The sequence below is a fragment of the Bubalus kerabau genome, chromosome 9 (assembly GCF_029407905.1).
Source record: "Bubalus kerabau isolate K-KA32 ecotype Philippines breed swamp buffalo chromosome 9, PCC_UOA_SB_1v2, whole genome shotgun sequence".
NCBI lineage: Eukaryota > Metazoa > Chordata > Mammalia > Artiodactyla > Bovidae > Bubalus > Bubalus kerabau.
In genome coordinates, this window is record NC_073632.1 from 77720205 (window position 1) to 77734484 (window position 14280).

The 14280-nt window shown below is 39.2% G+C and overlaps 1 protein-coding gene across 1 annotated transcript in view; it reads left to right on the forward strand.

Moving 5' to 3' along the window:
* Nucleotides 1-14280, forward strand: part of ENPP3 (ectonucleotide pyrophosphatase/phosphodiesterase 3) — a 100956-nt gene that overhangs the window by 49240 nt on the left and 37436 nt on the right. Inside the window, exon 12 of the mRNA XM_055535648.1 lies at nt 13941-14049. Within this exon, the coding sequence (XP_055391623.1) occupies nt 13941-14049 (109 nt within the window). The remainder of the gene's footprint in view (nt 1-13940; nt 14050-14280) is intronic.

Here is a 14280-nt window from a genome sequence, read left to right on the forward strand (position 1 = left end):
GATATCTACCATGCGAAAAGCCAGCTGTAACTTAAGACACCGCCAGGACCGCACACAGAACAAAGGACTGAACAGAGATAGCTGGCTGCAGACCTTCCCCCTCTGGTGACAGGCAGCCAGAACCGGAAGGGGGCAATCGCAGCCCCAGAGAGACATTATCTATAAAACTGTAAGCAGGCTTCTTTACTAATTAAAACTTCTTGGCGGTCTGGATGGTCAACATCTGCCTGAGAAGGTGCGCCGGTTGTACACCTAGATAAACGGGTGGCGGGGAGGCGATAAGTCGCAGCAATCGTGCTCGGCAAACACCTCATCACCTGAGCTGCTCGGACCTGGGAAGGGCACAAAACGCAGGCCCAACTGAGTCTGCACCTCTGAAGACTACCGGAGTGCCTGAACCTGAGCGGCTTGGACCTGGGAGGTACAGGCAGCCCAGGGCCGGCCATGGATGGTTCCCGGCGGAGCAACCTAGAGCCTGAGAAGTGTGGGCAGGGAGGCTACACGCGCCGTGAGCGGGGGCAGACCCAGTTTGGCTGAGGCACTGTGAGCGCATGCCAGTGTTATTTGCAGCATCCCTCCCTCCCTCCCAACAGCGCGACTGAACAAGTGAGCCTACAAAACAACAAAAAAAGTATCCTCCACCATCCCCTTTGTGTCAGGGCGGAAACCAGACACTGAAGAGACCAGCAAACAGTAGAAGCTGTAACAGAGGGAACCGCCTTGGAAGCTACAGGCAATAGATTAAAACCCTGTGGTTATTACCGACTACATAGGAAGGTGCCTATAGATCTTGAGAAATATAAGTCGGACCAAGGAACTAGCCAAAAATGAACTGAACCCACAATACTCACAACAAAACCAGAGAAAGTCCTAGATATATTTTTACTATTTTTACTATCATTCTTTCTTTCTTTTTTTTTAATTTTTTTAAAAAAAATTTTAAGTCCTCTATTATTCCTTTAATTTTCACTTTTATAACCTATTACTTTGCAAAAGAAAAAAAAAAGGCCCTATTTTTTTTTTACAGCAAACTTCATATATATATATATATTTTATAACTTTTTGACCTTGTGTGTTTTTTTTTCTTCTTCTTTTCTTTAACATTGCATTTTTGAAATTCCAAACTCTACTCTATATTTTTAATTTTAGCTTTTTGGTATTTGTTATCAATTTTGTACCTATAGTTTTTTTTTTTTATAATTTCTGTGACTTTTTTTTCTTCTGTTTCTCTTCTTCTTTTATATAACATTGTATATCTGAAATTCCAAACTCTACTCTAGATTTTTAACTTTTGCTTTTTGGTATTAGTCCTCAATTTTGTACCTATTTTCTCTTTATAATTTTCGCGACCTTGTTTGTTTTTGTGTGTTCATTTTTTCTCTCTTTCTTTTCCTTCTTCTTTTCTTTAACATCATATTTTTGAAATTCCAAACTCTACTCTAGATTTTTAATTTTTGCTTTTATGTATTTGTTACCAATTTTGTACCTTTAAGAACCCAATCTTCAGGACCCATTTTTCACTAGGGAGCGAGATTACTGGCTTGACTGCTCTCTCTCCCTTTGGACTCTCCTTTTTCTCCACCAGGTCACCAGTGTCTCCTCCCTACCCCTCTCTACTCTACCCAACTCTGTGAATTTCTGTGTGTTCCAGACCAGGAGAACACTTAGGGAACAGATTACTGGCTGGATCTGTCTCCCTCCTTTCATTCCCCCCTTTTATCCTCCTGGCCACCTCTGTCTCCTTCCTCCTTCTCTCCTCTGTATAACTCCGTGAACATTTCTGAGTGGTCCAGTTGTGGAGTGCACATAAAGAAGTGATTACTGGCTAGCCCACTCTCTCCTCTATTGATTCCACCTCATCTCAGTCAGGTCACCTCTAAATCCCTCCTCCCTCTTCTTGTCTCCATGTAATGCTGTGAACCTCTCTGGGTGATCCTCATGGTAGAGAAACTTTTCATCTTTAACGTAGATGTTTTATCAATGGTGCTGTATAGAAGGAGAAGTTTTGAAACTACTGTAAAAATAAGACCAATAACTGGAAGCAGGAGGCTTAAGTCCAAACCCTGACTCCAGGGAACTCCTGACTCCAAGGAACATTAATTGACAGGAGCTCATCAAACGCCTCCATACCTACACTGAAACCAAGCACCACACAAGGGCCAACAAGTTCCAGGGCAAGACATACCAAGCAAATTCTCCAGCAACAAAGGAACACAGCCCTGAGCTCCAAGATACAGGCTGCCCAAAGTCACCCCAAAGCCATAGACATCTCATAACTCATTACTGAACACTTCATTGCACTCCAGAGAGAAGAAATCCAGCTCCACCCACCAGAACACCGACACAAGCTTCCCTAACCAGGAAACCTTGACAAACCACCTGTACAAACCCATACACAGTGAGGAAATGCCACAATAAAGAGAACTCCACAAACTGCCAGAATACAGAAAGGACACCCCAAAATCAGCAATTTAAACAAGATGAAGAGACAGAGGAATACCCAGCAGATAAAGGAACAGGATAAATGCCCACCAAACCAAACAAAAGAGGAAGAGATAGGGAATCTACCTGATAAAGAATTCCAAATAATGATAGCGAAATTGATTCAAAATCTTGAAATCAAAATGGAATCACAGATAAATAGCCTGGAGACAAGGATTGAGAAGATGCAAGAAAGGTTTAACAAGGACCTAGAAGAAATAAAAAAGAGTCAATATATAATGAATAATGCAATAAGTGAAATTAAAAACACTCTGGAGGCAACAAATAGTAGAATAACAGAGGCAGAAGATAGGATTAGTGAATTAGAAGATAGAATGGTAGAAATAAATGAATCAGAGAGGATAAAAGAAAAACGAATTAAAAGAAATGAGGACAATCTCAGAGACCTCCAGGACAATATTAAGCGCTACAACATTCGAATCATAGGGGTTCCAGAAGAAGAAGACAAAAAGAAAGACCATGAGAAAATACTTGAGGAGATAATAGTTGAAAACTTCCCTAAAATGGGGAAGGAAATAATCACCCAAGTCCAAGAAACCCAGAGAGTCCCAAACAGGATAAACCCAAGGCGAAACACTCCAAGACACATATTAATCAAATTAACAAAGATCAAACACAAAGAACAAATATTAAAAGCAGCAAGGGAAAAACAACAAATAACACACAAGGGAATACCCATAAGGATAACAGCTGATCTTTCAATAGAAACTCTTCAAGCCAGGAGGGAATGGCAAGACATACTTAAAATGATGAAAGAAAATAACCTACAGCCCAGATTATTGTACCCAGCAAGGATCTCATTCAAGTATGAAGGAGAAACCAAAAGCTTTTCAGACAAGCAAAAGCTGAGAGAATTCTGCACCACCAAACCAGCTCTCCAACAAATACTAAAGGATATTCTCTAGACAGGAAACACAAAAACGGTGTATAAATTCGAACCCAAAACAATAAAGGAAATGGCAACGGGATCATACTTATCAGTAATTACCTTAAACGTAAATGGGTTGAATGCCCCAACCAAAAGACAAAGACTGGCTGAATGGATACAAAAACAAGACCCCTACATATGTTGTCTACAAGAGACCCACCTCAAAACAGGGGACACATACAGACTGAAAGTGAAGGGCTGGAAAAAGATTTTCCATGCAAATAGGGACCAAAAGAAAGCAGGAGTAGCAATACTCATATCAGATAAAATAGACTTTAAAACAAAGGCTGTGAAAAGAGACAAAGATGGTTACTACATAATGATCAAAGGATGAATCCAAGAAGATATAACAATTATAAATATATATGCACCCAACATGGGAGCACCACAATATGTAAGACAAACGCTAACAACTATGAAAGGAGAAATTAACAATAACACAATAATGGTGGGAGACTTTAATACCCCACTCACACCTATGGATAGATCAACTAAACAGAAAATTAACAAGGAAACACAAACTTTAAACGATACAATAGACCAGTTAGATCTAATTGATATCTATAGGACATTTCATCCCAAAACAATGAATTCCACCTTTTTCTCAAGCGCACATGGAACCTTCTCCAGGATAGATCACATCCTGGGCCATAAATCTAGCCTTGGTAAATTCAAAAAAATTGAAATCATTCCAAGCATCTTTTCTGACCACAATGCAGTAAGATCAGATCTCAATTACAGGAGAAAAACTATTAAAAATTCCAACATATGGAGGCTGAACAACACGCTGCTGAATAACCAACAAATCACAGAAGAAATCAAAAAAGAAATCAAAATTTGCATAGAAACGAATGAAAATGAAAACACAACAACCCAAAACCTGTGGGACACTGTAAAAGCAGTGCTAAGGGGAAGGTTCATAGCAATACAGGCATACCTCAAGAAACAAGAAAAAAGTCAAATAAATAACCTAACTCTACACCTAAAGCAACTAGAAAAGGAAGAAATGAAGAACCCCAGGGTTAGTAGAAGGAAAGAAATCTTAAAAATTAGGGCAGAAATAAATGCAAAAGAAACAAAAGAGACCATAGCAAAAATCAACAAAGCCAAAAGCTAGTTCTTTGAAAGGATAAATAAAATTGACAAACCATTAGCCAGACTCATCAAGAAACAAAGGGAGAAAAATCAAATCAATAAAATTAGAAATGAAAATGGAGAGATCACAACAGACAACACAGAAATACAAAGGATGATAAGAGACTACTATCAACAATTATACGCCAATAAAATGGACAACGTGGAAGAAATGGACAAATTCTTAGAAAAGTACAACTTTCCAAAACTGGACCAGGAAGAAATAGAAAATCTTAACAAACCCATCACAAGCACAGAAATTGAAACTGTAATCAGAAATCTTCCAGCAAACAAAAGCCCAGGTCCAGACGGCTTCACAGCTGAATTCTACCAAAAATTTAGAGAAGAGCTAACACCTATCCTACTCAAACTCTTCCAGAAAATTGCAGAGGAAGGTAAACTTCCAAATTCATTCTATGAGGCCACCATCACCCTAATACCAAAACCTGACAAAGATCCCACAAAAAAAGAAAACTACAGGCCAATATCACTGATGAACATAGATGCAAAAATCCTTAACAAAATTCTAGCAACCAGAATCCAACAACACATTAAAAAGATCATATACCATGACCAAGTGGGCTTTATCCCAGGGATGCAAGGATTCTTCAATATCCGCAAATCAATCAATGTAATACACCACATTAACAAATTGAAAAATAAAAACCATATGATTATCTCAATAGATGCAGAGAAAGCCTTTGACAAAATTCAACATCCATTTATGATAAAAACTCTCCAGAAAGCAGGAATAGAAGGAACACACCTCAACATAATAAAAGCTATATATGACATACCCACAGCAAACATTATCCTCAATGGTGAAAAATTGAAAGCATTTCCTCTAAAGTCAGGAACAAGACAAGGGTGCCCACTTTCACCATTACTACTCAACATAGTTTTGGAAGTTTTGGCCACAGCAATCAGAGCATAAAAAGAAATAAAGGGAATCCAAACTGGAAAAGAAGAAGTAAAACTCTCACTATTTGCAGATGACACGATCCTCTACATAGAAAACCCTAAAGATTCCACCAGAAAACTACTAGAACTAATCAATGACTATAGTAAAGTTGCAGGATATAAAATCAACACACAGAAATCCCTTGCATTCTTAAACACTAATAATGAAAAAACAGAAAGAGAAATTAAGGAAACAATTCCATTCACCATTGCAAAGGAAAGAATAAAATACTTAGGAATATATCTACCTAAAGAAACTAAGACCTATATATAGAAAACTATAAAACACTGGTGAAATAAATCAAAGAGGACACTAATAGATGGAGAAATATACCGTGTTCATGGATTGGAAGAATCAACATAGTGAAAATGAGTATATTACACAAAGCAATTTATAGATTCAATGCAATCCCTATCAAGCTACCAACGGTATTCTTCACAGAGCTAGAACAAATAATTTCATAATTTGTATGGAAATACAAAAAACCTTGAATAGCCAAAGCCATCTTGAGAAAGAAGAATGGAACTGGAGGAATCAACCTACCTGACTTCAGGCTCTACTACAAAGCCACAGTTATCAAGACAGTATGGTACTGGCACAAAGACAGAAATATAGATCAATGGAACAAAATAGAAAGCCCAGAGATAAATCCACGCACATATGGACACCTTATCTTTGGCAAAGGAGGCAAGAATATACAATGGATTAAAGACAATCTCTTTAACAAGTGGTGCTGAGAAATCTGGTCAACCACTTGTAAAAGAATGAAACTAGAACACTTTCTAACACCATACACAAAAATAAACTAAAAATGGATTAAAGACCTAAATGTAAGACCAGAAACTATAAAACTCCTAGAGGAGAACATAGGCAAAACACTCTCTGACATACATCACAGCAGGATCCTCTATGACCCACCTCCCAGAATAGTGGAAATAAAAGCAAAAATAAACAAATGGGACCTAATTAAAATTAAAAGCTTCTGCACATCAAAGGAAACTATTAGCAAGGTGAAAAGACAGCCTTCAGAATGGGAGAGAATAATAGCAAATGAAGCAACTGACAAACAACTAATCTCAAAAATATACAAGCAACTCCTACAGCTCAACTCCAGAAAAATAAATAACCCAATCAAAAAATGGGCCAAAGAACTAAATAGACATTTCTCCAAAGAAGACATACAGATGGCTAACAAACACATGAAAAGATGCTCAACATCACTCATTATCAGAGAAATGCAAATCAAAACCACTATGAGGTACCATTTCACGCCAGTCAGAATGGCTGCGATCCAAAGTCTACAAGCAATAAATGCTGGAGAGGGTGTGGAGAAAAGGGAACCCTCTTACACTGTTGGTGGGAATGCAAACTAGTACAGCCACTATGGAGAACAGTGTGGAGATTCCTTAAAAAACTGGAAATAGAACTGCCTTATGATCCAGCAATCCCACTGCTGGGCATACACACTGAGGAAACCAGAAGGGAAAGAGACACATGTACCCCCAATGTTCATCGCAGCACTGTTTATAATAGCCAGGACATGGAAGCAACCTAGATGTCCATCAGCAGATGAATGGATAAGAAAGCAGTGGTACATATACACAATGGAGTACTACTCAGCCATTAAAAAGAACACATTTGAATCAGTTCTAATGAGGTAGATGAAACTGGAGCCTATTATACAGAGTGAAGTAAGCCAGAAAGAAAAACACCAATACAGTATACTAACGCATATATATGGAATTTAGAAAGATGGTAACAATAACCCTGTGTACAAGACAACAAAAGAGACACTGATGTATAGAACAGTCTTATGGACTCTGTTGGAGAGGAAGAGGGTGGGAAGATTTGGGAGAATGGCATTGAAACATGTGTAATATCATGTATGAAATGACTTGCCAGTCCAGGTTCCATGCACAATACTGGATGCTTGCGGCTGGTGCACTGTGACGACCTAGAGGGATGGTGTGGGGAGGGAGGAAGGAGGAGGGTTCAGTATGGGGAGCACATGTATACCTGTGGCGGATTCGTTTTGATGTTTGGCAAAACTAATACAGTGTTTGAGGTTTAAAAAAAAAAAAAAAAGATGGACTGGTTGGATCTCCTTGCAGTCCAAGGGACTCTCAAGAGTCTTCTCCAACACCACACTTCAAAAGCATCAATTCTTCGGCACTCAGCCTTCTTCACAGTCCAACTCTCACATCCATACATGACCACAGGAAAAACCATAGCCTTGACTAGATGAACCTTTGTTGACAAAGTAATGTCTCTGCTTTTGAATATGCTATCTAGGTTGGTCATAACTTTCCTTCCAAGGAGTAAGCGTCTTTTAATTTCATGGCTGTAGTCACCATGCAGTGATTTTGGAGCCCCCAAAAATAAAGTCTGACACTGTTTCCACTGTTTCCCCATCTACTTCCCATGAAGTGATGGGACCGGATGCCATGATCTTGGTTTTCTGAATGTTGAGCTTTAAGCCAACTTTTTCACTCTCCACTTTCACTTTCATCAAGAGGCTTGTTAGTTCCTCTTCACTTTCTGCCATAAGGGTGGTGTCATTTGCATATCTGAGGTTATTGATATTTCTCCCGGCAATCTTGATTCCAGCTTGGGCTTCTTCCAGCCCAGCGTTTCTCATGATGTACTCTGCATATAAGTTAAATAAACAGGGTGACAATATACAGCCTTGATGAACTCCTTTTCCTATTTGGAACCAGTCTGTTGTTCCATGTCCAGTTCTAACTGTTGTTTCCTGACCTGCATAGAAATTTCTCAAGAACAGATCAGGTGATCTGGTATTCCCATCTTTTTCAGAATTTCCCACAGTTTATTGTGATCCACACAGTCAAAGGCTTTGGCATAGTCAATAAAGCAGAAATTGATGTTTTTCTGGAACTCTCTTGCTTTTTCCATGATCCAGCAGATGTTGGCAATTTGATCTCTGGTTCCTCTGCCTTTTCTAAAACCAGCTTGAACATCTGGAAGTTCACGGTTCACATATTGCTGAAGCCTGGCTTGGAGAATTTTGAGCATTACTTTACTAGCGTGTGAGATGAGTGCAATTGTGTGGTAGTTTGAGCATTCTTTGGCATTGCCTTTCTTTGGGATTGGAATGAAAACTGACCTTTTCCAGTCCTGTGGCCACTGCTGAGTTGTCCAAATTTGCTGGCATATTGAGTGCAGCACTTTCACAGCATCATCTTTCAGGATTTGAAAGAGCTCAACTGGAATTCCATCACCTCCACTAGCTTTGTTCATAGTGATGCTTTCTAAGGCCCACTTAACTTCACATTCCAGGATGTCTAGCTCTAGGTGAGTGATCACACCATTGTGATTATCTGGGTCGTGAAGATCTTTTTTGTACAGTTCTTCTGTGTATTCTTGCCATCTCCTCTCAATATCTTCTGCTTGTTAGGTCCATACCATTTGTGTCCTTTATCGAGCCCATCTTTGCCTGAAATGTTCCCTTGGTATCTCTGATTTTTTTGAAGAGATCTCTAGTCTTTCCCCTTCTGTTGTTTTCCTCTATTTCTTTGCATTGACTGGGCCATGCTCAGTAAATCTCTAATCAAATTTTCTGTTGATGGGTGGGGCTGTGTTCCCTCCCTCTTAGTTACCTGGGGCCAAACTATGGTGGAGGTAATGAAGATAATGGTGACCTCTTTCAAAAGGTCCCATGCAGCACTGCTACACTCAGTGTCCCCAACCCTGCATCAGGCCACCTCCGACCCACACATCTGCTGGAGTCTCCTGGACACTCGCAGGCAAGTCTGGGTCAGTCTCTTGTGGAGTCACTGCTCCTTTCTCCTGATGAGCACAAGGTTCTGTTTGTGCTCTCCAAGAGGCTTAGTAACTATCTAAAACATAGTCACCATTTCTTCTTTTCCATTTTAATTGTTATCCATGTTTGTTTGATATGAGAGGGATACTCTAATCTGAGGCTTCCAAGGTGGCTCAGTGGTAAAGAACCCACCTGACAATGCAAGAGACACGGATTCTATCCCTGAGTCAGGAGAAGATCTCCTGGAGTAGGAAATGGCAACCTATTCCAGTATTCTTGCCTGAAAAATTCCATGGACTGAGGAGCCTGGTGGGCTACAGCCCATGGGGTCACAAAGAGTCAGACACGACTTAGCGACTAAACAACAGCTCTAATCTGCATTTGTCTGATCCCTACGGCTGACATTAGGCACCATATCTTTTTCTTCTATACAGCGCTCTGGTTCAGTATCCAAATAAATTTTGAGTATAATTTGGACAAGTACTTCAAAGGAACAGATCAGGATTTCCTGAGAGATCTTGAGGGGTTAACATAGTCTGGGTTAAGGCTGGTTAGAACGTTCTCTGAATAACAAAAGGGAAAAAAATGTTTACAAATGGCCTGATTAAGGGAGGAGCTGAGCACATTAGAAGAACACATAAAATGAGCAATGGATGGACAGACAAATGTATAGGTGGCTAGACACATAGACAATATGATGATGGTAAAAATAATAATAGCAGCTACCTTCTACCGTGTACTGCTCTACGCCAGGTGCTGTGTGGATTGCCAGAGGAGAATCATCTCCCACTAATGTCTGGAGCACTATGAACTAGGGGAGAGGGCTAAGGGAAAACCTATAACAGGAGGCAGGCACCAAATCTTGCAAGTTCTTCTAGGCCATAAAATATGCAATGAAAATATTGAGGCATTTTAATCAGGGAAGGAGCTGATTAGATCTATGTGAATTTAAATACCACTTTTACTGTGTAAGAGGAATGGGTTAGAGGAAGCAAGGGAAAGTAGGGAGAGATGAGTTAGACTTTGCAACATTTCAAGAAAGAGATGGTAGTGACTTGGACTATGATAGTGACAGCCATTGTGGATAGAAGATGTGTTTGAGATTAAGAGATAGACTTAATATGACTTTGTGTGAGACAGGTGATGAGGTAGGAGAGTTTCAGATTTCTAGCATAAGCAAGCAGGTTCATTCCAGTAAGGCCACTGAAGGGGATCTTCTTAGAGGACATTATTTTGTAATTGGAATGCCTGTGATGTCTAAATGGAGATGTCCAGAAGGCAACTGCGAATGTGGATTTAGAACTCAAAGGAGATGAAGATCAGACTGCTTAGCAGCATATAGACAGTCATAGAAGTGGAGATGTCCTAAAGAAAGAAAGAGTGAAGCAGGAGAACAGAAGGATTAAGACTAAGCCTCATGTGAAATTTAAGAAGAGGCAAAACAGATGGAGAAACATTAATTTGTTCTATATCTTTAAGTTAAACTTCAAGTTTCCTGGTCTCTATAACTGGAAATTCCAGTAGCATCATCCATGAATATTTACTGAGAGAATTTCATTAGATAGTGCACTAATAGTAATTGGCTTGTAAAATTCTTTCTCAATAAAAAAAAGGCAATCAGTATCCCAATCCATTGCTATTATACATTCTATTTACTGAAAAAAATAATGAAGTCATGTTAGTTAAAAATTTATTCACTTAAATCTTAAGTCAATTCAATATACTATGTTTATAAAGTGTAGAAAAAATCTAAAATCATGAAAGAATACAAACAAAATAAAAAAGAACTCCAATTCACTATTCAGAGACAACCACTGTTAATAGTACCTTGATATTATGATTATACAGTGGAAGTGAGAAATACATTTAAGGGCCTAGATCTGATAGATAGAGTGCCTGATGAACTATGGAATGAGGTTCGTGACATTGTACAGGAGACAGGGATCAAGACCATCCCCATGGAAAAGAAAGGCAAAAAAGCAAAATGGCTGTCTGGGGAGGCCTTACAAATAGCTGTGAAAAGAAGAGAAGCGAAAAGCAAAGGAGAAAAGGAAAGATATAAACATCTGAATGCAGAGTTCCAAAGAATATCAAGAAGAGATAAGAAACCCTTCTTCAGTGATCAATGCAAAGAAATAGAGGAAAACAACAGAATGGGAAAGACTAGAGATCTCTTCAAGAAAATCAGAGATACCAAAGGAACATTTCATGCAAAGATGGGCTCGATAAAGGACAGAAATGGTATGGCCCTAACAGAAGCAGAAGTTATTAAGAAGAGATGGCAAGAATACACAGAAGAACTGTACAAAAAAGATTTTCACGACCCAAATAATCACGATGGTGTGATCACTCACCTAGAGCCAGACATCCTGGAATGTGAAGTCAAGTGGGCCTTGGAAAGCATCACTATGAACAAAGCTAGTGGAGGTGATAAAATTCCAGTTGAGCTCTTTCAAATCCTGAAAGATGATGCTGTGAAAGTGCTGCACTCAATATGCCAGCAAATTTGGAAAACTCAGCAGTGGCCACAGGACTGGAAAAGGTCAGTTTTCATTCCAATCCCAAAGAAAGGCAATGCCAAAGAATGCTCAAACTACCACACAATTGCACTCATCTCACACACTAGTAAAGTAATGCTCAAAATTCTCCAAGCCAGGCTTCAGCAATATGTGAACCGTGAACTTCCTGATGTTCAAGCTGGTTTTAGAAAAGGCAGAGGAACCAGAGATCAAATTGCCAACATCTGCTGGATCATGGAAAAAGCAAGAGGGTTCCAGAAAAACATCAATTTCTGCTTTATTGACTATGCCAAAGCCTTTGACTGTGTGGATCACAATAAACTGTGGGAAATTCTGAAAAAGATGGGAATACCAGACCACCTGACCTGCCTCTTGAGAAATTTGTATGCAGATCAGGAAGCAACAGTTAGAACTGGACATGGAACAACAGACTGGTTCCAAATAGGAAAAGGAGTACGTCAAGGCTGTATATTGTCACCCTGTTTATTTAACTTCTATGCAGAGTACATCATGAGAAACGCTGGGCTGGATGAAGCACAAGCTGGAATCAAGATTGCCGGGAGAAATATCAATAACCTCAGATATGCAGATGACACCACCCTTATGGCAGAAAGTGAAGAGGAACTAACAAGCCTCTTGATGAAAGTGAAAGTGGAGAGTGAAAAAGTTGGCTTAAAGCTCAACATTCAGAAAACCAAGATCATGGCATCTGGTCCCATCACTTCATGGGAAGTAGATGGGGAAACAGTGGAAACAGTGTCAGACTTTATTTTTGGGGGCTCCAAAATCACTGCATGGTGACTACAGCCATGAAATTAAAAGACGCTTACTCCTTGTAGGGAAAGTTATGACCAACCTAGATAGCATATTCAAAAGCAGAGACATTACTTTGTCAACAAAGGTTCATCTAGTCAAGGCTATGGTTTTTCCTGTGGTCATGTATGGATGTGAGAGTTGGACTGTGAAGAAGGCTGAGTGCCGAAGAATTGATGCTTTTGAAGTGTGGTGTTGGAGAAGACTCTTGAGAGTCCCTTGGACTGCAAGGAGATCCAACCAGTCCATTCTGAAGGAGATCAGCCCTGGGATTTCTTTGGAAGGAATGATGCTAAAGCTGAAACTCCAGTACTTTGGCCACCTCATGCGAAGAGTTGACTCATTGGAAAAGACTCTGATGTTTGGAGGGATTGGGGGCAGCAGGAGAAGGGGACGACAGAGGATGAGATGGCTGGATGGCATCACTGACTCGATGGATGTGAGTCTGAGTGAAGTCCAGGAGTTGGTGATGGACAGGGAGGCCTGGCGTGCTGTGATTCATGGGGTCGCAAAGAGTCGGACATGACTGAGCGACTGATCTGATCTGATCTGATATTTTATCTTGGTTTTCTGTTTGTGTGCTTTTACTATGAAACACTAAACATGTTTTAAAACAAAATTGCATTATGCAATATGTATGAGTGTGAATACAGTTTGATTTTAACATTTTCTATGTAACATTGTATTGTGATTGTCTTCCTATGTTTTTGTTTTTTTTTAATATATTTTAGTGGCTATTGAATATGCCCACTGAAGGATGTGGCATAATTTTTTTTCTTGTATTTAAATTGTAAATAAATAATGTGATGACTGGCCTTGCATGTAAATCTCCAATTGCACTCTGTTTACTTCAGATAAACACCCAGGAACAGTATTATTAGGTTACAACTTACACCCCTTTCCAACTCTCTGGCTATACATTGTCACACAGTCTTCTAGAACATGTGTAACCATTTGGGCTCCTATGGAAGTGTCTACAGACTCTTCTACCCAACATTGGACACTATCAGGAAAATATTTGCAGTTGAATAATGTTTGTTGATGTTGAATACTTTTTCTCAGATATTTATTGCCCAGTCTTCTGTCTTATGGAAAATGCCTTAATTTTTTTTTGTCTATAGGAATGTAAGGAATTGGTCTTTTGTACATGTAGCATGGGTGCTGGGCTCTGATATCCTAGTCAAAATCCAACAATTTCAGAGAAGGAAGTTTATTTAATTTTTACTCCATTAGATAATAATTTAATTAATTAAGCCTTAATTCATGAAGACAATCTTAACTCCAATTTTTTTTCCTTTTTAGGTAATTCAAGCCTTACAGTTGGTAGATAAAACTTTTGGATTGTTAATGGAAGGCCTAAAGCAGAGAAACTTAGTCAATTGTGTCAATATAATCCTTTTGGCTGACCATGGTATGCTTTTTTTAAATCATATTTTATCATTGATTCTATCTTATCACTTTGGGGAGCACACAAATATAATAAGGAATTTTAGAGTCTGTATTTCCAGACCTAGAAGCTCTTGAATGCACTAAGAATGGTAGGCTGTGACTAGAGGACTAAAATTTATACTTTAATTATTCTAACGTTCATTCTGAAAAATGTATCAACACATTTCATTTTCTGTAAAAATGGAGTTAGAGC